We start from the raw sequence: 26,984 nt of genomic DNA, 5'->3' as shown, positions 1-26,984 counted from the left end.
ATGTGATACAGCGTTGCTGGCTCACCGGAGTAAGGATTTACCAGATCAGAAAAATATTCGCATAGACCCACGCATTTCGCTGCGACCGTGTTTGCAGTCGCCTTCACTTTGCTGCTTGATCACAGCTGAGCGACGAATGCATAGGGGGCGGATTCGCCCCAAGATCTCTGTAATAACTCGCAATGTCCTGGTACGTGCCCAGCGTCTTACTTCGCATGCAAGGCCCCCTAGTCGGAGTACTCCTCACTAGCTCAGCTGATAGAACCTCGATCGAGCGTATTGGTGTGCGGCCTCGTTCCCGGCGACCCCTTCATAAGCCAGGATCGAAACCAGGACAATTACCTCCCTACCTTTTGGCATCGTGCTGAGAATTTGTACGCGTGGCGGAGATTCGCCCTCGCACACAACTGCGGAGAGCCGTCTTGGAATCGCTAAGAATGGTACTGCTGCCTGGACGATCCCTATAGTGCTGTGCCGGCCTCTTCACTGACCTCAACTGTGTTCGTAACTACCGAGGCTGATTGCGGGAAATGCTCACCGCTCTCAGAACGAAGCCGTTTTTTTTTTTATAGTCGATATTCCGCTGCATCCACAAAAGACTATGGGGGCACTCTGGCAGCCTAAAATGCGCTAGGCGAAAGCCTTTGTCGCGCTACTTCGACTGCTTATGTTTGTTACGCCTGAGACCACACCATTGTGTTCCCCAGATAACCACTTATGTCCTTTGAACATCCTAAGAATGCCTAGTGCTGGATATTGTGTACTTCTTATAGACATCCCAATTAGTGCACGGAATGCACTGGAGATGTTCTATAGATTAGAGCTGTGCACGGGCCGCAAATTTCAGCCCGCGCCCGGCCCGAGCCCTACACTACTGATGGAGGCCCGGCCCGGCCCGACACTGAAGAAACCTAAGCCCGCCCGGGCCCGGCCCGAGTTAAGGCCCGGCCCGGGCCCGGCCCGACCTGCAAAACTGAAATTGAAGTGACGATGAAACAGAAAGAGACAATCTAAGGAAAATCAGTTTATTTTAATGTTTTTAAAATGCTCGGTTCTCATGCTCTAGATGAAAATTAGTGAGTATATGCAAACATGGCGCATGTAGAGAGTTATCGCCTACGCCTACTCAGGTAACCATGGCGAGCAAGAAGATAATGGTCACAACACATCGTTGTTGCCACACGAGCGAGAATCCTGTTGTCCCGTACATGTGATAATGACCCCCCCCCCCCCCTCCCACCCGGCCCCCCGTCAACGCGTGGCGGAGGGTACTTTTGCGAGTGCCTTCGGTTCGACACGCCTCACCTTCCTTTGTGCAGTGTCATTTGGGCTCGTGAGACCACTCATGTGGAGATTAGTTTCGAACCTTGCAACAGTAACCTTGCAAAAGTAGGGCGGCTGGAGCCACGCAGGAGCAATCGCGATCGCGAAGCCCGGCCGGCCCGTCCGAGATAAATATACCGTGGCCCGAGCCCGGCCCGGGCCCGGGTGAATAACTTCCGCAAGGCCCGAGCCCGGCCCGCGGGCCGGGCCGGGTACGGGCTTTTGGGCCGGCCCGAGCCCGTGCACAGCTCTACTATAGATCATCAGAAATGCATCGGTACCTCTAGCATAGGATGTGCATTAGATCAAATGGTTGGATATTTGTCGCATCCAGGGGATATCCATGATCATATAATGTTCTTCTAATGGATATCCTAATTTGTCCATGGAACCCACTGAAGATATTCTATAGATCACCAAAAGTGCTTCTTTACCCCTAGTAATGGATGTGCACTAGACCTCGCAGTTGGATATTTGTCGCAACCACTGGATGCATGGCCACAAAAGCTACATAGCCAGCATTGCAGAGCAGCAATCAAGAGCTGCTGAAGCGTAACGCAGCCCTCTTACAGCAATGCAGCAGGTGCTTGCAATCAATAGTGTGTGCACTAAAGCAAGGAAGGAAAAATAAATCACCTTTGTAATAGAGCTGCACCATTTTAAAAAGCAATGACAAGTTATTTAGCATCAGTGCTTTTTATTTAGAATATCTGCATCAGAAAAGACATAACAAATAAATCTAGCACAGGGTGGTAAAAATGTCATAATAAAGAAAATAGAATATGCTGTGACTCTTTTTCAGCTTCAGACATTCACAAGCACACTCTCTACAATTCTTGACAGACTTGTCGTATAGCTATTGTCACTTACAATGCTAAGCAACTTAGAGTGAATCTTGTTTCAGACACTGTTAGGGATCGTTAAGCGTCTGCCGATCCAAGAAGGAGTTAGTGCCGACTGCTGGTACCTGTCACCATAATTACCTAAGTAGGAGGAGAGGCAGTTTGCAGACAGGCTTTGCAGACAGCCGCATGAATATGTGTATGTTTTGCCGAAGCCAATAATTAAGGAGTATATAATTAAGTTTAGGAAACGAAAAGTGTGCGCGAGCGCCGAGATCGCGCTTTGCTCAAGTAGCTCAAGGTCAACAGGTCACAGAACCGCCACTACGTCTTGGTTACATCACAAACGATGGCAATTTTTCGCATTATCAATGTTTTGCATTATCGCCAAAAAGCTCTGAGTAATTGATGATGGAAGAAAACTAATAAATTCATTCCATGGCGCACATCTTAGGATTTAGGCTTTTTTTTTATGTTCGAATGTGGCACTAAAGCCGCCGAAGATATATGGCGTGTCCAATATCCGCGTCTGGTGGACATTAACATACTTTGCACATCTATTGTTCACGCTTGGTGGACATGCACGAGATCATATATTAGGCATCTAGTGTCCATGCTTCGTGGACGTGCTCTAGATTTAAAAAACAATCATATTATTGACGTCCTATAGACGTCTAGCGCGTCCAAACGTGCCGCGTCCAAACTGTGTACTAGACGCGATACTGCGATACATGAGCCGAAACAGCAGACAAGAAAGATTCTGAAGATACCAGGTTGGTGATATCGCTTGGCAGTCGGTTGCATTCGGAAATGGTGCGTGGAAAGAAGGAACAAGAATATGTTTTTTTTCAGCATCATGGCATCACGTTAGTCCTTTCGTGTTTGTTACGGGTGGGGCGTGTTGTGTTGTATTGCATGTAACTCTGAAAATTCAGTTTTGTTTTATTATGTATGATATTGAACAACATTTTTAGTCGGTGCTGCTTGCGACGGGATTCAAGCGTCGGAAGCCCAGATCTGTTGAGCAAATCAGATACCGAAACCTGCCGACCATAAGCGTGATAAATAAACCGAACTATCGATAGTTCGATAGTGACTCAACTATCGATAGTTTTGCATCACTACCGGCCGTACCCCAGCCCGCCCGACCTGAACCGACCTCGCCGCTCACCCCAGCCCCGTCCCCCGCCCGGACCACAAGACACGACGAACTGACGACGTTGCCGCGACCAGAATGACCCGACCGACCCAAGACCCTGCCCACACGTGAGGACACCGCCCTCCTGCCCCTGCCATTCGGTGCGTCCAAGGATCTCGGCCGTCAGCTCCTGGCACCCTACGGCCCGGATGCTTCGTGGACCGGGACTCATCCGCCTATTGTCTCATCCACTGTGGCGGCCAGCACTTCACCGCCTTGCCACTTCTGTTCTGCCCTGGAAGCCCATCACCGTATCGCGCATCCCTTCGTCGATGTCTTCTTCTATTTACTATCGGGACGATCGCTCGGTGGCCCCGGGTAAATGTAACGAAGAAGACGAAGCTGGCAGTGGCGCGGGAAGGAGCGCTCGCGCTAGGCCAGCGGCCATTACATCTCTTGCCCATCGTTCATCACGCCTCATACTTCCGCTGGCCGCCACGTAACAATATATATATATATATATATATATATATATATATATATATATATATATATATATATATATATATATATATATATATATATATATATATATATATATATATATATATATGCTGTCTTTCATATTTAAGAGTTCTAAAATATTCAATTTTTATTACCTGTCATTTTTGTTGTTTAGAAAATCTGAAACGTTCATTGGACTTCCAAATAAAAATATTTCTACATCTCTACTGCACGATGCTGTTTCTTTGTAGCATTCATATATATCACAAATATGATGCAACTGACACCGATAGCTGCATTGAACTATAAAAGTTTCTATCTGTAGATTGAAAAATACTTTCTTTTTCGGAATTAATCATGCCCCCAGCTATGCCTGCATTATACTAACCCGCGCTTTGTTCATTCAACCTGGTGATAAGTTCACGAATTGTGCAAATTCCTATTCTACCTCGTCATAACATATCTCAGCTGAATATACGTTCACCTACTAAAAAGTATTTTGATTCTATTTTCTTCCGGGAAACTGCCGTTCTAAGAAAGTTACTTAAGCGGGTTCACCAGTGGCAGTGTCCATAGGAAATACATGGGAACTTTCAGAAGCTATACCATGTCTAAACATGGCTCGATTTTCATGAGGTTTGTGGCAGCGTTTTCGTCTTTAGTGAATAGGGAAAATGTTGCGGACAGATTTTATTGTTTAAGTTTCATTTTTTTACCAATTAGACGCAAAGTTCCAGAAAAATGGTGCTTTTAGATATGTCGAACCTTCATGTCATCGTGGGAAAAAACTAAGCCAAATATCAAAATTTCGTCCGCAACATTTCCTCCCTTTTTCTTTCTTAATTGTTAGGCCGCAATTTTTATCCATATCGAACCTAGTGTTTGTATTTTACAGGCTCTGAAAGTTGTGTATGTATTTTCTTCGGGGATTTGAATTTCGCGCTAAAATTTTACTAGTGCGACGTGGCTCCACCTGGCAACAAATTATTTTGTCGCTACTACACTCTACCACCAACTTCTTGCTTGTCTGTGTTCGTGCGCACACTTTTTTTTAGAACCTGGACGAACTTGATTTCTTTCTTTCCTTTTTTCTTGCTTGGGCTGTATTTCGAAAGGATTCTGCTTTTCTTTTTCTGTCGAGCTTGTGGTGCGAAAAGGAAGCCGGATGCAAGGCACACCCAAAAGCACCTCACCCCCCGCCCACCCCTCCCACAGCACACACAGTAAGGCATTGTTCGCACCAAAGCCCAAGTGAGTCGAGTTATGGGGTCAAAAACCGGTTACTTTGTTCACGTAAACGCGCCGAGTCGAGTCAAGAGATCGGGGTTGACTGAACTCCACCCTGCTCCGATGTGCTTGTAAACGCTGCCGGGCCGAAAAAACGGAGGGGAGAGAATAATGCAAACTTGTTTTTCACTTGCGCTGTCGCACCTCTGAAGCAGCGGTGGTGTGCCTCAATCTTGGCAGTGTTGTAGGCGTTACCGAAAAAAAGTAACTAAATACGTTACTCGTTACACTAAAAAAAAACGCGTTACCGTCCTACGTTACCCACAAAAAAAGGTAACGCGTTACCGTTACCGAAAAAAAGTATCGCACGTTACTTTGCCGTTACTCCATGGCAATAAATTTTATTGAGTGCGTCTTCGCTGTAAGAACTCAAGATAACAATTTTATAAAGTTCACACTTCATTTAATTCCAACTTCACAAAGGAAACAGCTGAACTCAACAAATTTACAGTAATTTTGGTGTGCTTCTGCTTACGAAATTACGCGGAAATTGTGTAGCAATAAAGAAATGCTTACATGTCATAGTTCCGGAAAAAATCTATTAGCGCACATAAACATTTTTTTTTTACTTGAACCTGCATAATTATCGCGAAAATGCGAGTGTTTACGTCAAGGTGTTCAAGGTCAGTTTCGCTCGCTTAGGAACTCAATAACCTGAAACGTAGCCGCAGTTGCAGATAGAAACAGCAGGTTGACTGCAATCCCCTTTTCTGTGCTGTACCATTGTACTCTTTCGACAGCTCTCTTGGGGCCATCTTGAAGTAGACTGGCGACATTCATGAGTTTGCTCAGAAGAGGGAATGCGAGTGTGTCGCGTGGGAACGAGATGTTTTGGCTGGAAAACAAGCTTACGCAGAAACTGACTTACAGATTTCTACAAATGGTTCATTGGTGGCTCGGCATGCGTCCACTCTTTAGAGAGTTGTGGATGTGAGGGGTTTGGGGGTGAAGACAAGTGTGTGACTGCGTGTTCGTGCTTTTTTATTTTAGTTGAGTGCGTCGTCAAGGGCAGGTGTGCGAGCCGCAACAATGGTCGTCGAGAACACCGGTACATTTTATCTATTTGCAACATCATTTTCGGCGTTTTTTTTTTTTGAAAAAGGGGCGGAGGGGGACAATTGAAATAAAAAAGTAACTAGTAACGTGACACCTCACGTTACCGAAAAATGTTAACGTAAGTACGTGACCCGTTACAGTTCCGAAATGGTAACTAGTACGTTACTAAGTTACCGAAAAAAGTAACGCGTTACCGGTAACGCCGTTACTTGTAACGCGCGCGTTACCGACAACACTGAATCTTGGATGCTACCACTGCTCACTCGCAATGCGGTGCTCGACGCTTGGTGTCACTGCTTATGAACCGGTCTCGACTAGCTAAAATCGAGTTCATGTAAATACGCGTCGGTCGAGTTGACTTCCATCAGCCCGACCCCCGACTCAACCTGGCGTTACTGGTTCATGTAAACAGAGCTAAGCAAGCACTCGCTTATGCAATGACAAAGTTAGCGTTCAGTCACCATGCATAGCTACAGGACGCTCTCGGTGCTTTTGCAAACCACACTTCTCGTCCTTTTAAGTTTCATCCAATTTTGATTTGCTTGGTGACTTGTTGGTGCTGAGAAGCGGAAGATGGGTGTTCGGCGCTGGGAAACCTCGTACGAGACTAGGCAAAGTAAGCTACAGGCTGTCACTACAACCGAGGACATGCTTCTGTAGCTATGTAAGGAAGGCTACGCGGGAATGGGAAGAAAACCAGTCATAAGGCCTTGTGCTAGGAGCTCCTTTCTTTCCTTTTATTTAGGGACTGACTACATAGGTGTTCAGCACAATGGAACATTTTCCGGGTAATGTCCTGCGGATGCACCAAGCCTCTCTTCCGCCATTTTAACTGACCCCACCTGTCTGCTCGGGCGAAACCAGTAACCCCACCCTACCATTGTAAAAGAATTTTCGCAGAAAAGACTCAAGGAAGCTTAGGAAACCCAAACCGGAAATGCTAAATTGGTGGGTTACTGGGAAATGGTCCATTGTATGACCCCCCACATCCTTCTGTGCTCAATGGCTTGAGATGGGTTAACTTTTTTGTGCCTCAGTCCCCCGAACCTTGGCCACATACCTACAGAAAGTTCTGGGTCTACTTTTTGTACGCGGAAGAACGAATATTTTCGTGTCGCGGTCAAGGGTCGCGGTGTAGTTTACACACCTGGAGGGGCAATAGAACTTCCCTCCTTTTTGGGGTACTCAGGTGCTGCCATCTATCGACAGAAAAAGTTCAAATCTGAGTTGCCTTGTAGCTGGTGAGCCCTCATTAATATTCAGAACATGTGATTTCATGCAGCCGGGAACATTTGTGTTATAACATGTACAGATTGGTTCACAGCTTAACTGCTGAACCAAACAATTAAACATTAGTAACATAAAGGGTATGGTTATTTTGTACGTAAAGCACATTGTATAAATACAATCTCAATCGGGTGTAGGAAGAAACGTCCCCGGAAAAAACGTCCCCGGAACACACATCCCCGGAAAAAATGTCCCTGGACAAAACGTCCCCTGAGGAAGCACCGTCTAGGAAAAAATGTCCCCAAGTGAAGAAAAAAATTTCTTCCGGAACCCACTTGACAGAAAATTGCCCTCTTTATTAGACTCATCTTTGGAGGCTCTGCTCGCTGCTTATGCGACATTTTTCTTCTGCACTAAGGTATTGGACTGCATCTGCGAGAATGGCATCAGGCTTTTCTTTCGAGTCAAAAGAGATTTCTTTCATTTCCTGCTTTGTTTTTGCGATATTTACAGCAGCATCATCTACGGGGTGATTGTGGGGAACAACATCATCATCATCAGCCTGACTGTTCCCACTGCAGGGCAATTCTTCTCCCATGTCCCATGTGGGGAACACTTAGGCGGTACTCTGAGGCAGAATTAGAGCACCTTCGCAGCTCTTGCGTTTAACACAGCACCAGCGGGTGCCAGAGGCAATATCTTTTTGTCTTGTATACACAAAGCCGTCAAGGCATAGCTTTACGCCTCCTTTGCTCGACTTGATGGTCTCCATCCTGAAATTAAATGCAGTATTAAATCAACAGTGGGACAAAAGTATCCAACTTTTAGCGCTCTGCATAACGTTACATCACGTTTGCTAAGTCGTGCACCTACCTTGCAAGAGCTGGTGCAAGCGCGAAGCTGCTGTCTCCAGGTGCAGCGCATAGGCGCTGAACTACCACCGCATAAATACGAGGTCTGTTAGAAAAGTATCCGACCTTTGGCCGAATAAAAAAAACTGGCATAACTGGAGCGTTAATAACCTTCAAAGTAGTCTCCTTGGGGCTCCATGTGCATCTCCCAGCGGTGCTGCCATTGTTGGAAGTATTCCGAAAAGACCCTTTTCGGAATGGAATTTAGCTCTGCTGTCGTTGCAGCCATAATGTCCTTTCTTTTCTGAAATCGCGCTCCTTTCAATGACCTCTTGATTTTAGGAAACAGCCAGAAGTCGTAGGGGGACATATCAGGAGAGTAAGGAGCCTGTTGAACTACAGGAGTCTGGTTTTTCGCCAGAAAAGTCTGAATCAAATGCGAGGAATGTGCAGGAGCAATGCCGCGAGGGATGCGCCAATTTCTTGTTGACCTTAATTCCGGTCTCTTGCGCCGCACAGCACCACGTAGGCGATGGAGGACATCCCTGTAGTACTGTTTAGTCATTATTTGACCCTGTGGGGTGCGTACTCGTGGTGTGCCACACAGAGGGAGTCAAAAAAGCAGTCAGCATCACTTTGACATTGCTGCGCACTTGTCGGGCCTTCTTTGGTCTTGGTGACGTGGAATGCGTCCTCTGTGACGACTGGGATTTGGTTTCCGGGTCGTACCCGTACACCCAAGACTCGTCACTAGTGATTACGGCGTCGGTGAAGTCAGGGTAACTGTTTGTGGAATCCAGCATCTCCTTTAAGACTTCAATACGAAGCTGCTTTTTCTCCACCGTCAGCAGCTTCGGCACGAATTTCGCCGCAACTCTCTCCATGGCCAAATCTTCGGTGATAATGGAATCTGCAGAAAAATTGCTGATGTCCACCTCTTCCGCAATTTCTCGGATAGTCACACAACAGTCCCGCATCACCACAGCGTTCACTTCGGCAATTACCTGGTCATTTCGGCATGTTGATGGCCAGCCGGAGCGTGGCTCTCTCTCCACAGACGTGCGGCCGTCTTTAAACCAGTTGCACCACTGCTTAATCTGTGTGCTGCTCATAGCATCATCACCGAAAGCCGTCTGAACATTTCGAATAATTTCCACTTGGCTATCGCCAAGTTTCTGGCAAAATTTGAGGTAGTAGCGCTGCTCCTCTCGCTCCGCCATTTTCCTTGAAACAAAAAACCGACGAGAGCACTGCGCACTCCCTCACTCAAACGCTGCTTCCCAGCGACTGACGCTATCGGCAGGCGGGAAAAAATTCGTGCATGCGCACGAGGGTTCAAGGTCGGCTGCTGTAAGCGCGCTTGTTTCATATCCATCAGGTGTTCGCAAAAAAAAATAAAGTCGGATACTTTTCTAACAGACCTCGTATTGCGTCGGCGTCATGTGACAGCTCAACGATAGTGAAGAGGACACGCGCAGTCCTCTTGCCTACAAACACGATGCCCAGCAAGAAACGTTCGGTCATGATGTCAAGTGCCTTCAAGTGCCTTCGTTATGATCTGATGATAGATATATATTTTTTACACTTGATTTCTGCAGTCCACGATGTTTGTTTGTATTTAGCTTGTATTTAGTTTGTGTATTGAGATGTCCTTGTAATCATGTGTTTTGTTGCAAACCTTCCAAGCGTTGAGCAATAAACCACTGCCACACTTGCTTTGCTCTGACCATGCCGTTGCGTTTACGGTTCAGTGACTCGTTCCACCGGCAAACAACTTGTATACGCCTTACGCGAGCCGTACATGCATGCCAGTCGCATGCATGCGAGTTGCATGCGTGTACACATGCGAGGCGGACGGATCCTCAAATTACGGCGGCTTATGTCAGCCGTTTGGGGACGTTTTTATGCGAAGCATATTGCTAGAGCTACCACTCACGCCGTCGCCGTGGGACCCCTAGCCGTGAAACCACGTGACACCATGACGTCACACCACGTGACATCGGATGAGAGAGCCGGCCTCCACCTCGCGCCGTCGCCGTGGGACCCCTAGCCGTCACACCACGTGACACCGTGACGTCACACCACGTAACATCGGATGAGAGAGCCGGCCTCCACCTCGCGCCGTCGCCGTGGGATGCTTCGCATTCCCAAGGCTTAGCCAAGCTGAGCCTCAGCAATTTTTTTCCTGTTTCGCAAATCGGGACGTTTTTTCCGGGGATATATGTTCTGGGAACGTTTTTTCCGGGGACGTTTTTTCTGGGGTCATTTTTTCCGGCTCCCATCTCAGTCAGGAGGCATGGAAGCTAGGTTAACGCTTCGGGTGTGTCCCGTGCGTCGGTGCTGGCTTAGCAATGCAGGAGGAATTCACTGACTGCGCACTAGAAAATATCATATAAACCTAGGCATGACAAAATAGAGAGAACAATTGTGACTACTACAAAGAAAAACAAGCAAGGTTCTGCGCATGCCTGGAAAAATAAATATATAATGACCCACTCAGCATACACGCATTGAGATATGTGCCAATTTGTTTTAATGTCGGCTGAAAAATAAGATTTACAAATCGTTTTTCATTTCTCTCGCTCTCAACACGCCTGCATGTGTGTCCTATTAGCCCCTAACATGAAAAACATAGAATAGAATGGCGGTGCACGGCCATTTATCCTCGGCGGCGGCGTAAAAACCAATACCACAATTTAAGAGAAAGCTGTTTCGCTACATCCTTCTTTGTTAAAAAAAAAATCGCAGGTTGGTGGCCAATGTAGCTTTCGCTACAAAAAGGAAATGTTCTGTTTGATTTCATCCTTGTAACGTTGAGCTAGGCGTAAGTCGTAAATGTGTACAATGTTTACTACATTAGCGATGCTGAAGAGCTCTTTTTCGGGATAGTCCCAGGGCCGATTAAATACTGCTCTTTTTCTGTCTCAAAAATGAAAAGGTCTGTCGGACGAAATCGTCTGTTGCGGGAACGGATGGAGCGTCACGTGACCCGAAGTCACATATTGTGCTAAACAAGTCTGTGTGGTGATTGGCGTGGTGCCGACACCTGCCCGTTTCTTTTGTACTGGTGCAAAAGTTGGGTGCGGTACCTGCCTTCCTCCTATAAAAAAAAAAAGGGGGCAGCGCGTGGAGGGCGAGAAGGACAGACGGTTTCGAGATTTTTTTAGTCCGTCGCACCGCCGTCCATTCTCGCAGTGCGGGGACGAGGAGACGCCAGTGACGCTTGGTCACGTGGTGCTCCGCCCGCTCCTGGTCCTGGAATCGACATTTCGTCCATCGTTCGTCATAATACACCGAGGCGAATAGGGCGCTCTCCAAAGCCGTCGTAATGAAAACGCCTGAGGCCCGTTTCACATGATGAGACTAGAAAGAAAATATTTTGCGTAGTCGGTCAGTTTTTTCACACGCAGCGCGTACAGCGAGACTAGTTTTTCTAAACAATATCCCGACCATCCTTCAACAGATGTGCTGTTACTTGATCCTCACCAGCTGCTTTCCCCCTTTGCATTGCTCCTAAGGTTTTCTTTACTTCCTCTTTCGTTACTGGCGGGATGCCCCATTGCTGTAAGCTATACTGGCTCTCATTAACGTCCTGATTGCATTGGCTACTGTATAGATTTGTGTAGAACTCTTCGGCTACTTTAACTCTTGTCCAAATTGCTAATGATATTGCCCTCCTTGTATCGTAACGCATACATCCCCGTTGCCTACAAAGTATTTATTGAGGTAATAGCTAATCGGGTCAGGACACTCTCAGACTTCAATCAGCCAAATCATCAGGGAGGCTTTCGTAAAGGCTACTCGCCGATAGTCCTATCTGTCCGGAGATAGAGACATGAGTAGAATACAACCAACCCCTTGCGAGAAAGCATATGACTCAGTCGAAACCTCAGCAGTCATGCAGAAATTGCAGAAACACGGTGCAGAAAAGCCTTATGCAAAAATACTGCGAGTGCACAGCTGCCATATAGTCCTGCATAAAGCCAGAAATAAAATTCCAATAAGGAAGGGTGTCAGGCAGGGAGGCATGACCTCGCCAATGCAATTCACGGCTTGTTTACAGGACATATTCAGTGGTCTGGATTGAAAACAGTTGGGGATAAGAGTTAAAGGAGAACACCTCAGTAATCTGCGATTCGCTGATGACATTGCCTTGCTAAGTCACTCAGCAGATGAACTGCAAAACATGACCAATATGAGTTATACAGGCAGAGCAGTACTGACGGTCTAAAAATTACTATGCAGAAAACCAAAGTAATGATCAAGAGCCTTGGTAGGAGGAGGAGACTTTAATGAATAAAGGAGAGGAGAAAGCAATGGGACATCCCGCCAGTAACGAAAAGGAACACTAGCTTACGGTTGGTAGCGAGGCGCTGGAAGTGGTAAGGGATTACGTCTACTTAGGGCAGGTAATGACCGCAGATCCGGATCACGATAGGGAAATAACTAGAATAAGATTTGGGCGGAGTGCATTCGACAGATTCTCTGAGATCATGAATGACAGTTTTACCAATATCCCTCAAGAGAAAAGTATATAACAGCCGTATCTTACTGGTACTCACCTGGGGGGCAAAAACGTGGAGGCTAACTTAAATTGAGGAAAATACAGCGAGGAATGGAAAATAAAATGATAAATGTAACGTTAAGGGACACGAAGAGGGCAGAGTCGGTCAGACAACAAACGCGGGTTGATGACATCTTAGTCGAAATCAAGACGAAATGGGCTTGGACAGGCAATGTAATGCGAAGGCAAGGTAATGAATGGTCGTTAAATGTAACCAAGAGAAGGCAAGCGTAGCAGGGGGCGGCAGAAAGTTAGGTGGGTAGATGAAATTAAGAAGTTATGGGAGGATGAGGTAGTCGCAACTGGCACAGGACATAATTAATTGGAGGGGTATGGGAGAGGCATTTGTCCTGCAGTGTATATTTGTCAGGCTGATGATGATGATGATTAAACACGACAGAAACGCAACACGGAATGCGTTGAAGGCGCAGTAACCGGCAGCACAATATTTCGTATGGTTGATTAGAACAAACAGTTCTGCTCACGCAGCTCCCACGTGGCCCCACGACGCATGCGTCGTCTCGGGGCTCCCCACTGGTCACTCGTAGAGCAAGCACACCACATTGCAAGCCTTCATGCGGGTCGGCCGACGGCCCTTCCCAGTCGCAGTCTCAGTCGCAGCGTCGCAGGCGAAAATCGCATGTATGTGAAAAGAGCTTGACAGAATTCGGCACACGACAGAATCCATGTTTACATATTTACCTTTTCTTTTATTTTGTGCGCGCAAGATGTTAAATGATTTAATAATGCCGCGAATCTTTGTAGCGTTTGTTTGTTGTGTTTATTTGTTCATGCTTCAAGGCTCCCGGCACGCCGCTTTATCGCTTCGTTTGTGACGCAAGACGCGCCTAGAATTATCTCGATTGATCGCATCCGGGCAGAGCCTATTCTACTTTGTGCCAGAATGTTCTAGTAACTTCCCAAGCTTTATCTCGAATGCTCGCTATCAGCTTTAAAGAGAGCACGGCCGACAGCGGCGGGCATTATTCTGTTCGACGACCGCCGAGCACGCTTGTTGCTACGCCGCCGCCGAGTGCTTCAGTTCTTTGCGGGCGCAAGTCAGCCCTAATAAAGAGTTTCGTTTCGAAGACGTTCTTGCTGTTTTCCTGTTCGCCATACTGCTGTCACCACTACGTGACAATATGTATCACGACAACATTATAGTTAACCACAGGGCATATCTATTTCTTAAATTAACTCTTATGCCGGAACAACAGTATTTAAAAAAAAATCACTTTTGCCTTGATTGAACGGTGTGGAACTTTGTCTGCAGCGCGCACGCAGTCGTTGAAAGCAGGCGAAAAAGACTGGCGCAGAAATCAAGCTATTTATTGTGCGAACTTGCTTCCGCAAGCAGAAAACAACTCGGCAGCGTAGGGCGTCGAAGTCACCCGCCGTTCTCGATCGAACTTTCGAGACAAGGCGCCCACGACACTTTCAGAGAGTTCTGGTGGCGTCTAGCGTGACAGAGAAAGGAATAATAAACAAAGAACATAACAAACAACCATCATATAAACCGATTTCATCCACAAGTGTCTGCGGCAGAACCGTAGGGCGTAGTGGGCTATGGTTACCTCACAAAATTTCAGCATGGTTCTGTGTTATACCGGCCGTTCTTGTGCAACACCACCCTTGGAATTTAGTGATGGCCTTTCGTCTTGGTTTACCGCAGTTGGCCAAGTTGTTTGAGCATTCACCTCTTATGCGAGAGGTGTAGGGTCCGGTTCGTAGTGCCGCCGGAAACAAACCAGTTTCCGAAGGGTACAAGCTTTCCCCGTGCACTGGTGCTCGCCATCTCTGGAATGCGTGGAAAATGGGTCCTTGACCCCGCGTTGTGCAAACGCCAAGCACCTTGTGGCATGGAGTTATTTTACCAAGCTGCCCTTCCAGCGTAAAAAATTGGCTGTGGCTTCTTCTCCTTCCATGGCGAGTGTCTGCGCCTGTTCTACGGGCAAGAAATGTGCACTGCGCACGGCTTCGGCGAAAGGCCAAACAGCTGCTCGTTTAGCTCTGCTTTAACTCGTTTAGCAAATGCTTTTGTTTTATCCAGTCCCGCTTCTGCTTTTTGCTAAACAAACTATATATTTGGGTATTTTTTTTTACAGCATAAAGGTGTACTGGAATGGATTCGTTATGGACCCTGTGTAAAACAGTGGATGTAAGCTTTTCTGTACAGCGAAAACCAGAGCTCTTCTCAATGCTCTGGCGTAAATGCTTTCAAGGAAATCGCAGCAAAAGTTTATGGGATGCGGGTGAGCGGAAAAAAATTACTTCAGGAATTTTTGCTGTCACGAGGGAATGTGCAGTTTTTTTTTTTTTTCTGTGAACACCCATCCCGCGAACTTTTGCTGCTGTCAGTACCACGCCAAAAAATGCGAGGAAAGGGCCTGAAGTAATCGATTGGCGACCCTCCCTGTCACGACCGACGTCATAGTTTCGACCAAGGTGGTGTATATCGGGGAATTTCAAGATGCCAAGTGGTCATAATTTCGACCACCTGGGGATTTTAAACTTGCGCTGACATCGCACACAGCGCACGTGCGCCTTTTGCGTTGAGCTGACATCTTCCTAGTGACAACAACCTTAATTAGTTCCTTTTTTACGTGTCCGTCTTCTAGTGATACCTTAGACGACGGACGCGCAAATAGAGAACACCTGTAGCTGTGTTTTAAGTGTGTCCTTCTGAGCACGTGGACCGGTTTCACCCGCAAACCGTTCCTGCTGCCGACGGCGCGGTGCAGCAGCAGGTGGGCAGCTATACCTTATTGCTAGATGAACCCGGTGACAAGCTTACATGGTCAAACAACAGCGCGAAAGACGTGGACCAAAAGAAGGAGATGCACAAGATGAACGGATTTTTTACTCAGAATGAGCACGTAAATATGCGCCATACCGGCGAGAATACTAAAGACAAAAAGGTGATCCGACAACCGAACGCATATGCTGCTACGTGGAATCAATGTAGATGAATTGCCCAGAGTGTAAATCACGCTTCCCTTTGAAATTAGTGACATACTATTCACAGGTCGGAGATTTGTGAGTAGACCCATATAAAGAAAGAAAAATCACAGGAGTTCCTATTTTAATAGTGTTGGCCGATAGCATTAGCAGCCGTTGACAGATTTACTGGAAGTGACGTGGCTTTCGGTCTGGTGACGTCATGTCCACTCTAGTGACGTCATTTCCCTTCAGCGACTGGGCGAATTTTGCGCAGTAAAACCAAGAGTTGAGCTAGTTGGTACATAATTACATGATAGCTCCAGTCCTGTCTTCTTCGTCGTCCCTTGCCGCAGACCTCTTTTTTTGCCGACAACGCACTTAATTAGCTCCATAAAAACCTGTGCGTGAGCAAGCCCTTTCTTGCCACAAGAAAAAGAATTCAACTGCCTTGATTCGAGACAGCTAGATGTGCTTTTGGTTGTTTGATCACCTTTCGTTTTGTTTTCTATTTTCATTTTTGTAGAAATATCAATTGAACAGGTTATATGGTTAAGATATATGTTTAAGAACCTAATAATACATAACACTTTTTTTTCGTGAACCGCATTCATTTAATAAAGAACATAATGCCCACGTTCGAAAACAATAACACAGTGTACGAAACACTAATTGCTGAGGAAAGTGTGTCTTTTCTGGGGTTGCAAAATGGACTACTGCTTTTCGGTGTGCCTTATTCAGTCCACGAACCCGTTCATAGCATGTGCGTCTTGAGGCATGGACATCTCAATACAATATGGTATACTGGCAAGAAATGATTATTGTTTTCCTGGTCAAAAGAACGATCAGCTTCCTAATTTTCCAGTATCAATTTTGTCTAGCTTTGACCTTTTTTTGTAACTTTTTTAATTTCCTTTCAATTATCATGTCTTTCTTTTTGCTATTCTAAAAAATCAGGTTGTGTCTCCGCACGCTTCGGCGAGATATTCTGCATAGCTCGTTCAAGTAAAGTAACGGCAAGCAGTAGCGATAGCTTGAGTTCCTTGTTGGTACGGGGCTGATTCATATGTGTGTAATCGTTTACCCGTAAACATGTTGGAACGGCGGCTGTGGCATGCTACACAAACACAACTCCAAAGATCTGGAGCATTTAACGAGCAGCGTGCATTTTTTGCGACAGGAAACTGGATTTTTTCGCAGCGCAAACTTGCCAATTGAAAGTAAAGCCGAAATCAGGCGATAAGCGTATTCGCATGTTATCTACGCATTGACCGTGTACATTTGATTTGGTTTATGGAGGTTGCATAGCCCAAAGCGTGTCAAGCCTTGAGGGACGCCGTAGTGGAGGGCTCCGGATAATGTCGACCTCCTGGGGTTCTTTAACATGCATTGACATCGCGCAGTACACCCATCGAAATGCGACCGCCGTGGCCGGGATCGAACCCGTGTCTTCAGAGTCAGAGGCCGAGTACCATAACCATTAAGCCACCGCAATGGCTTAGTGTACATTTCAGAACGCGCTCACATACCTCAGGGTCTTACGGGAGATCTCAATTATTCCTGCGTCATCTTGTTAGCAACGAGCGCCTGTCTGCCACCGCGACATTGTCCCTTTCTGTTCTTCTGAACTTAGTGAGCGGCTCTCAGTTGGGCCGCGCAAGCAACTTGACTGAAATTGCCCCTACGGGGGACTATGGAAAGAAAACGAACAGATGGCCGCTAAAAAGCGTGGAATTTCAATACCATTTCTGGAGTTTCATTTGAGATGAGAATGTGATTCCCAGCTTCACAGGCAACGCGTAATAGTGTACGGCCAGCAGTTCTGTGCGCAACTGAAATGCTATCTACGAAGACGCTTTACTCAAAAGGCCAAAGCACATGATATGAGACTGATGGTGTCCACAATGAGAAAACATTAGAAAGAAAGAATGTGCAGTTACCATGCACTTCCAAGTAAGGGCAGAGGAGGGAAGAGAGAGTCGAGAATCGCTTCGTTTAAAAGGCAATGAACGGTTCACTCAAGGAAATAAAAATAAAATGCTGAGGGCGGAAGCACTGACTGACAGAATACAGTGAAAACATTCTTGTTGGAACCCCAAACCTATGTAATACACCCGTCGCAAAAGCCCCGCGCTATCATTAGCACCTCGTGGCAAAATTCCTGGCAGCATTTGGCCCGCGTTATAATTGCTTTTTACCCTTCTATTGATCCTTTCCATAACTACCAAAACAACATTGAACGATAGAGAGAGCCCGGACCAGGAACGCTTTGCCAGGCTTAACGCCAATGCAAGATGTAAGAAAAGGAACTAAAGGCTCGAAAGAAAAAAAAATTAACGGAAAAGCAGAGCAGTAAAAAGACAAGAGGTAACCAAAGGCACAGTACAGTCAAAATCATAGGCAGAGTCAAAGCACAGAGTGCAGGCCATGTGCGAGAAACCCCATGCCGTAACCCCCGTATGCTATTCCCGTTCTCGGTATCGTCTACTGCAAATCCGCCCTTCAGTCAGCATTTCCCATGTTGGCCAGGCGGCCCCGCGTGCAGAATGCTTGCTTTGCAAAGCGCACACTTTTGAAAAGAAGTGCTTCATCAAAAGGTCCAGTGGTAATAAAAATGAAATACAAAAGATCCGCTGAGGACGTTCATATAATCAGCTACCATGAACACGCAGGATTGTATGTATGAGGCATTAGCGTCTACAGAAGTCGAGGCTTTTAAAAATGCGGAGAAAACAACGGGTCATTTGGTGCCGGCTCTTTGACGCGAAGCTTTTGACATCGCGTGCTTCTGTGCACCGTAATGTTTGATCCGATCAGTGGAAAAATATTTTGGGGGATTAAGGTATTTTTGCGCCCAGTCTCTCTTTGTCGAAGATTGGCTCCAATCGACTAATCTCTGTTGTCAGGCATGACCGTGCCGAAACTTTTATGTGGACCTGAAACCCAGGCAAAGAGCAAGTGCATTTTTAAGCTGCAAAGCTGCCACGTGTTGACTGAGAAAAAAAGAAAAAAAAAAGAAACGCCTTTGAAGGGGCTCTTCAGAAATTCGCAAAGAATCTTCTTTTTGGCCGCTGGCAGACTGCAAAGCTGCGCAGGGGCAGGAAAAACTCGTGGTTCCGGAGGGGATTAGGCCTGGCGACCATCCCTTCCGTGCGACGGGCGCTGCACAAGATCGCAGTGAAGGGGGAAAGGAGAGGCGTGGGAAGGGGGGGGGGGCTGTCTTTCTTTGGGGAAAACAGGAGTCCTTCTCCCCCTCCTCTGCGGTCGCACCCTGTCCTCAGGCAGGCCCGGCTCCCGATGGCGGAGATAGCGCGCGGAAGGGACATTCTCCACGCCTTTCTCTTCCATTTGTGCAGCGGCACGTAGAGAGAGAGGATAGTGGCCGCCTGCTAAGTCTTTTTTTTTCTCTCCATCTTTCAAGCAAGCATCACCGAACAAGCAGTGGCAGCTATTGCAACCAACAAAGGCGTACATAGGTTTGGTGTAAAACTGGCTGAGACTGAATAGTAAGGTGCAAAGATCAGGACGCTGGGGTTGCTGAAATTCAATGGAAATATGTCTGACACGTCATTTACCTAAGGCAGGGTCACACACGCTTTCTTCTTGGAAGTCAATTATCTGCATTCCTAAAAAAGCAGGTGGCCTGGCCTTGAGAAGAATGTCCTGCTTACCTAACGTCCCGGTCAAGCGAGACGTGACTCACTGTAGCTTCTTCGACTGCACGTGTTTAAGCTGAGGGTGACTGTTCCGGCAGCCGAATGGTACATACAATAAAAAAAAAGGATTTTGCAGGTGCTTGGTCCTTCTCGTAATACGCACCGCGTGTTAGAAGGGTTCACTTCAGCACAAAAAAAAAAAAATTACAGAGGAAACAAGCAGACGAGAAGCACAGCACCTGTGCCATACCCGACAATTCTGGACAAAAACATTTTTGAGCAGGAATTCTTTTCTGAATGCAATTTATTTTCACATAATGTAAGATTTCACTATAACTATCAATATGTCCGCAGAGCACCACAGGGCAGTCTTGAATTCTGTTTCTCTATTAACGTTTTTGTTATCGCCAAAAGCGTTCCCCATTGGTTTTCTGGTTTATGGTTTGGTTTATGGGGTTTAACGTCCCAAAGCGACTAAGGCTATGAGAGACGCCGTAGTGGAGGGCTCCGGAAATTTCGACCACCTGGGGTTCTTTAACGTGCACTGACATCGCACAGTACACGGGCCTCCAGAATTTCTCCTCCAAAGAAATTCTAGCCGCCGCGACCGGGATCGAACCCGCGTCTTTCGGGTCAGCAGCCGAGCACCATAACCGCTCAGCCACCGCGGCGGCCATTGGTTTTCTGTGGGAGCCTTCAATGTTTGACGCGATCGACGGAAACCCTCTAAAAGAAATATTTTGCAACATATCAGAAGAATGGACCGTTACCTTCTATGTTTCCGTAAAAAGTATCCTACAGTTTTCCAATTTTTGCCCGAAACTGTTGGACATGGTCTTTGTCATTCGCCCAGCCTTGTGCACTCAACTTATTTTCACAATGCAAACTTGCCGACGAGTCCAGCTTACTGTTCTTGTTCATGTGTGATTCTTATTTGGCCGCACTTCTCAGGCTTTTTCTGACCCTTCGGAGTATGGAGGAGTGCTGCAAACAACGTGTCCTGTTGGAGTGTGCTGTAGGATGCAGCATGTAAGCGGCCATTGCGCAGTTCTGCCTTGTTTCAGTGATGATGGAGGATGAACGCATGGTACTAGTCTTGTCTCTGTAGTCGAACTGTTGCTTTATTAAGGTTGTTGATTGACGTATTTTTCTTTCTTTTTTTGGGGGGGGGGGGGGCGGGGGGGGGGCCTTCAAGTTCAACCGGCTCATAATAAAATCTTTATTCGTCGTTTACATTCTATGTTTTATTGTGCGGAATGGTTGTTTCATGCAAACCTTTTCTGATAGCATTATTTTTTTCCAGATGTGCTTATCACGCGTTTTAACGCCGCTTCCAAACTTAAAATGCATGGGCTAAGTAAACGATAAAAAAGCTTATGCTTTTCGAGCAGCATTACAGGTGTGGCATCGCTTGCTTATGCTGGATGAAGTCCGCACACCTGACACGGGTGCTTTTGTCACGAAGTGCCTAATACGTATGAGAATGTCATTACTAAGCGCTTGCGGCGCTTCCTGCCTCTCGTGATGTCACGCCAAACGAAGCAGAAAATTTTGCATAAGTTTAGGTGAATTTGCATAAACATAAATCATGCACTAGCAGTATGTTGTAATCAAATATTTTCTTCTCCTTGCCCACTTACATGTCTGGAACCAAGCTTTTCTACGTTCGAGAAGAGAAACGTTGGCTTCGTGTCCACTGCCGCTGACCTGAAATGGGAAAATCTGCTCATAGACAACAGCACTGCACTTCTCCAAGCCAGAGGATAGGTTGCTGGTTTGGTTTGGTTTATGGGGTTTAACGTCCCAAAGCGACTAAGGCTATGAGAGACGCCGTAGTGGAGGGCTCCGGAAATTTCGACCACCTGGGGTTCTTTAACGTGCACTGACATCGCACAGTACACGGGCCTCTAGAATTTCTCCTCCAAAGAAATTCCAGCCGCCGCGGCTGGGATCGAACCCGCGTCTTTCGGGTCAGCAGCCGAGCACCATAACCGCTGAGCCACCGCGGCGGCTAAGAGAGGATAGGTTGCATCAACCTTGCTGCGTAATGAGAAACTTCGTTCTTTCGAGACCAGCGTTAACGCTAACCCTGGCTGGGATTCACCGTGAATCGAACGCGTATCTGTCGCCCAGTCTTGGAAAGTGTGTGCTTTATCTAGACTCAACGTTCTGCATATTGGCAGAACTTCGATTTTTTGAGCGCTTGTCTATTGTCCCGATGTTTTGCGCTGTTCCATCAAGAATTCATATTGCGTGGCCAGCCTTAATAACCTCTTCGCGTTCTACGAAAGACGACGAATTTGCGACCTGCTCCCACTAACTGAGGACCCAAGCGTAGGCTGGTTCCTTCGGTTGCGAGCAACGTCGGCTGCCTGATCTCCTCAAGGGTAGCCATATTAGATTACTATATTAGCCCCGTGAACGTTGCGAACACCTTCCAAAACCGATAGCGCGGAGAGGGAGGTTGCGCTACTGCGAAATATTTTTTTCCATTGACTATAATCCTCTCTACAGACGGTTATTCAATAAGCCCCTAAAGGCCCTCAGTAGAGGGTTGAGCACTGACACAAAAGAATGCAAAACGAAAATGCGCAAGCACCAAAGTGCAATACATAAATAGAGGGTAAAGCACAAGTAGAAAAAAAAAAACCTTTAATATACATCATAATTTACACGAAAAGAGAACAGATAGTGCATTAGAGGCGTAACATAAGCGCTGGAACAAAACAAAATAACAAAACAGCTGAATGCAGCATGTGGTACAATCAATGAGAAATGCTAGACCGATATTTGAGTTAGTAGGTCCTGAAACTTGTCAAGCGATGTGTGATGGTAGATTATTCCAGTCGACTATAGTACGAGGTATGAAAGAGTTCGCAAAAGATGAAGTGCGGCGTGATATGCATTTAACTTTCAGCGGGTGGTCGCTACGTGGAAAAAAAGATTCAGGTGATTGAAAAAAATCGTCATGGAGCAGAACAAGATGGTAAAGTTTATGGAAAAGAGCCAAGCGTGATATTTTGCGACGATGTGATAACGTATCAAGTTCGGCACAAGCCTTAAGTGCGGTGACGCTAGTGTGACGAGAATGATCGGAAAAGATTAATTAACGGCATGCTTTTGCAAAGATTCCAACTCATCTATAAGGTATGCTTGATCCGGGTTCCAGATGGCCCGACGCATATTCTATTTTAGCCCGTATTAAGGTAACGTATGCTAGTTTGTTTGCAGGGTGAAAAGGCGCTTGTTTAAGGTTACGTTTTAGAAGTCCAAAAGAGCGGTTAGCAGCTGCCAGAATTTGGCTGAGAGGGTAATTCCATGTTAAATTAGACTGAAGGTGTAGTCCGAATTACTTGTAGGAAGCAGAAAGTCCCGGTCGCTGTAATTTCTACCAGAGTGCGTAGCTGAGGTTCATATTTTATCTCTACCAGTCAACTGTTCTTTAACCACCGATTGCTTGCGTGGGTGACGCTGCTTCCGGATCTTAAATGCTTCTTCGCTTGCTTTGAAAGCAAGAAACGAGCGACGAATGTTCGGAAACGTTCGCTGTAGCAGTGATGTACGCATCAGGAGGTTGAATCCACGAATTAAATATTGTTTAATAAGACGTTGTGAGCACTGTCTGTAACTTCCCGCGCTGATCGCAATGGACGTGTTACTGTTTCACGATACCACATATGATGTGCCATGATACCATGGTTCGGTTTCTACTCCGGCCAAGTGCGCGAACACATCGAGGCTGGCAGAAAGCCTGGCATAGGCGAGCAAAGTCATTCATTATCGGCGTCTTTGCCTTCGTCGTTTTTAGGATGGCGTGTTTGTTTCTGTTGAAATGCAAGCGGCCCAAGCAGTAGGACACTAAGCAATCGAGGTTCTCTACGTCCGGACAGGGCGGTTCTGCCACAAACGCACTGTTTTGTTAATTACCCTTAACACGAATTAGTGTGTCGCACTTGACAGGTCGACCTGTAAAAGAGAAATGCACGCGACGGCGTTGTTGAGGGCACAGGGTAAGAATGGCCAACAACTGGCGAGCCATTAGCCCTATCGCGCACGCGGTGTCATAAACACGAAAACACAGTAGAGGGGAGAGGAGGTGGCTGCGCCCCTTGAATGGTGCGCCGACGGAAAGAAGCCAGCGGGGGTCGCCTTTCGGCGTTTTGCAAAGATGACAGCGTTCCAGCAAGCTTGGCTGCGGCAAGCAACAACAAAGGGTGCGCCGCGCGGCGCCCTTTTCTTGGACTCGAACGGCAAGCAGCACTCGACGTTTGCCACTGGGCACATTGCGACAATGACCAGGAGGGGAAGTGGGGACGGGGGAGAGGGGGGTCTGTGACAAGAGAGGCCATATATCGTGATGAACGAGGCCCATTCCCTCCCTCGGGTTCCCCCATTCATGCTATGGGGAACCTTTTCCCCCTCACATCTCTTTTGTGTTCGTTCGCCAGGGGGCTGTCCTGAGCCAGTGGGAGGGGACAACTACACCTGGTGGGATAGAAAAGAGGAAACGTCCTTGCTTCTCCCACTCACTGCGACAAACGCTCTTCGTGCTTCTTGGCGGCAGTGCAGTCCCACCACCTTCGACAATGGAGATAGGCTTGTTGACGACTCCGGCGCAGCAATCCCTGCAGCACATGGCGGTCGGAGCTGCGCTACACCCCCCGCAGCAGCAGCAGCGGCCGCTGAATGGGCCGAACGGGAGCGTTCCTGGCAGCGAACACATCAAGCGGCCCATGAACGCGTTCATGGTCTGGTCGCGGGCTCAGCGGCGCTTGATCGCCGCAGATAACCCCAAGATGCACAACTCTGAAATCTCCAAGCGCTTGGGCGCCGAGTGGAAGCAGCTGAAAGAGGACGCCAAGCGACCCTTCATCGACGAGGCGAAGCGGCTGCGCGAGCAGCACATGGTAGACCACCCGAACTACAAGTACCGGCCGCGACGCAAGCCCAAGCCGCCGGCGCCCAGGAAGTGCGACCAGCCTTATCCCATGGCTCCGGTGGCTCAGATAACCCCGTACGGTTACGAGTCGTGCAGGGCCTACTTCCAGCAGCAGCAGAACATCGCCGCCCAGATACACGCATCGCAGACGTCGCCGCAGGTGTACGGCGCGCGAGACGCGCAGCAGCAACACTCGCCGCACTCGTCATCTTCGTGCAACAGCCCGCTGGCGGGCGCCTACTCGCCCTACCCGCCTGACGTGAAGCCTTTCGCCACGGCTCCTTACAAGAGCCCCACGGACCTCCCAACGAACCCTCTGTACGCTGGACTGTACAGTGCGCAGCAAGCCGGCGTCCTCGGTGCCCCGCCACCTGGATACCCGAACCCAGCGGCTGCCGCGGCCGCTGCTTACATGTATAGTTACGGTCCGCCCCAGGATCAGCGCCGCAATATGTCTCTCATCTACTAGACGACAGGTGAGCTTCCTTCTGAGCCGCGCGTTTGCCGGCTCAGAACGGAGTGTTTTCTGCGTGATATTAGGGCACGAGCTTTCAAAGCATCCACTGCTTGTACAGAGGTCGCAACTCTTGTCTAGAATGACCGAATTGTGTTCCGCAGCTCCCAAAGCCGCCGCGACCAGGAAGTCAAGAAATAGCGATTAATTCGTAGAGTTTACATGGGCGTGTTTACATCCAGACATTTTTGACCAAATGTTATCCTAGATATCGCGTGTTCAGCCAGAAACACGCCTGGTATGTGTTCTAGACAAGCGCTTTGCCCTCTTTAAGACATGCACCGCGTGTTCATATTGCGCGGTCTCTGTAAACGCCTGAACTGTACTATTCGTTCCCATCATATCATTCACAAGTTGCAGTAATGGAGCTTGTTTACTGTCTTCTTTAGGTTCAGCTTCGAGCACTATTTACTGTGTTTACTCCGCAACGTGCCAAGGCAGGTGCAGGACGCGAGCGTGTATTAGACACAATTGGTAGTTCATGCACCGATAATGGCGTCAGTGGGGAGCGGTGGCCGTGGGCCCACTCATGATTCGTGGCTTTCGTTTCTGTTACAGGACAAACCTGCCTTCTCAACGTGCCTTAGCCGCCCACTGCAAGGGCATCTTTTCAAACAGATGTGATACTGGCTACCTGCACCACGGGTCGCCCCAGCAACGGACTTTCGCATGGCACAACTGGTGCCGTTCCCTCCTCCCTGGCCACGCGCTGGGTTTTGAGCACGTGGTTAGTGCAAACTCGCTGTCGTTTAGTCGACATTCTTGATGTAGCGTTCACTTTTTTTTTCTTTTTACTCATGTCAGCGCCTTCTGCCTCAAAATAGAAATTATAAAAAGGGAAAAAGCGAAATTGAGAAAAAAATAACGGGGGGTGGGGGGATCATAGGCTAGGTGGCGCAAGCTGCCGCTCGGTCCGAAGTGCGAAGTCATTATCATCCATGACAATCAGTTCATTATTCCCTTCGCTTATTGCACTGCTTGGCGTACGAGCCATCGACGTTCCTAACAAGCCACGTGGCACCGAGGAACATGTTTCGCCTGCTATTTCTTTTTCATGAGTGTACGGGAACAGTTGTGGGCAGCGTTAGAAAACCTGGAGATTAAAGTACGCATCTTGCAGTTGCGCCGGATAAAGCTGGGTTACCTGCATTCCTAAGGCAAATGTCGGCAGCGTCAAATTCCGCGCATATTTCCTAGTCGAACAATAGACGCGCATGGTCGGCACAACCAACAGAAGCGCTCGCTTATCGCTGCGGTCATGGAACAATTTACACGCTTATCTTACAAAGTTACGGCATATCGCGAGCCGCTTCCGCGCGCAGCTTCTCGGTACCTGGTGCCCCCGGAGCGATCTGCGCATGCGCAGTGACTCCCCGTAGGGGCGGATTGTGCAGCAGTGAATCGGACGGTGCCTCAAGACAAACAATCCTGTGTTTTCAATTATTTTCTTTCTTCATTTTTTTTGTTGAAAGGGATTAGGGCCTCTCACTTCCTAATTCTGTAACTTTATTCAGCGATCCGGAATTCCGGTTCTTTTTAGTGTGTGGAGAAGTCGTGTCGAAACTGTGAGTGGTGTTGATTGATAGTGCTTTTATGGCGCTGTGCGCCGCCGCTAGTCGTTGCGCTGCCCCAGGAGATGCCAGAGCGGGAAGCTGTCGATTCCCTCCGTCATAGGGCGCTCGAGTCCAGTCTGACCCGAAAACGTTGCCTCAGAGATGCAAGAACCGACAGTTAAAACCGCAGTGACACCGCCTCACTGGGCTCTCAGTGACTCACGCGTAGGCAGTCAGCTAGCCTCGCCCTTTTTCTTGGCTGCGTTTTTTTTCTCTTCCGCGTAAGGGCTAGCGCCCGATATAAATGGAAGCCGCATAATCATCCCGCTGTCAGGCTTGGCCGAAAACTGAAGCATGTCTACCATGTGTCTGTGGTAACCACTTTATTTGGGCTCTCAATATTAAGCGACTGGTACATGATCCTTTAGAAGTACTGTGCGCTTAAATTGATGTTCGCAGGAAAAAAAAGCGCCAATATTAAGCACCAAGAAGGGAGCGGGGCTGGCGCACGAGGGTCAGCTGGTCTTGCACTATTGTGTGTATGTGTGTGCGCGTGTGTGTGTGTTTTCCTTTCATCTGTTTTTACTTTTTTG

The 26,984-nt window shown here is 47.6% G+C and overlaps 1 protein-coding gene across 1 annotated transcript; it reads left to right on the top strand.

Moving 5' to 3' along the window:
- The first annotated feature begins 23,895 nt into the window (after nucleotides 1-23,895).
- LOC149341082 (uncharacterized) lies at nucleotides 23,896-25,684 on the top strand. The gene is made up of 2 exons (XM_089541926.1): nucleotides 23,896-24,800; nucleotides 25,397-25,684. The coding sequence occupies exon 1, from the start codon at nucleotides 23,972-23,974 to the stop codon at nucleotides 24,791-24,793; it is 822 nt and encodes a 273-aa protein (XP_089398052.1). The 5' UTR covers nucleotides 23,896-23,971; the 3' UTR covers nucleotides 24,794-24,800; nucleotides 25,397-25,684.
- Nucleotides 25,685-26,984: the final 1,300 nt, after the last annotated feature.

The sequence above is a fragment of the Amblyomma mixtum genome, chromosome 5 (genome assembly GCF_055824585.1).
Source record: "Amblyomma mixtum isolate Tamu chromosome 5, ASM5582458v1, whole genome shotgun sequence".
NCBI lineage: Eukaryota > Metazoa > Arthropoda > Arachnida > Ixodida > Ixodidae > Amblyomma > Amblyomma mixtum.
Note: the sequence above shows the minus strand (reverse complement) of the source record. Positions and strands in the feature narration are given on the sequence as shown.

Bases quoted from the DNA above. Each gene is read 5' to 3' on its own strand.
- LOC149341082 (XM_089541926.1), top strand. From the start codon at position 23,972: ATGGAGATAGGCTTGTTGACGACTCCGGCGCAGCAATCCCTGCAGCAC.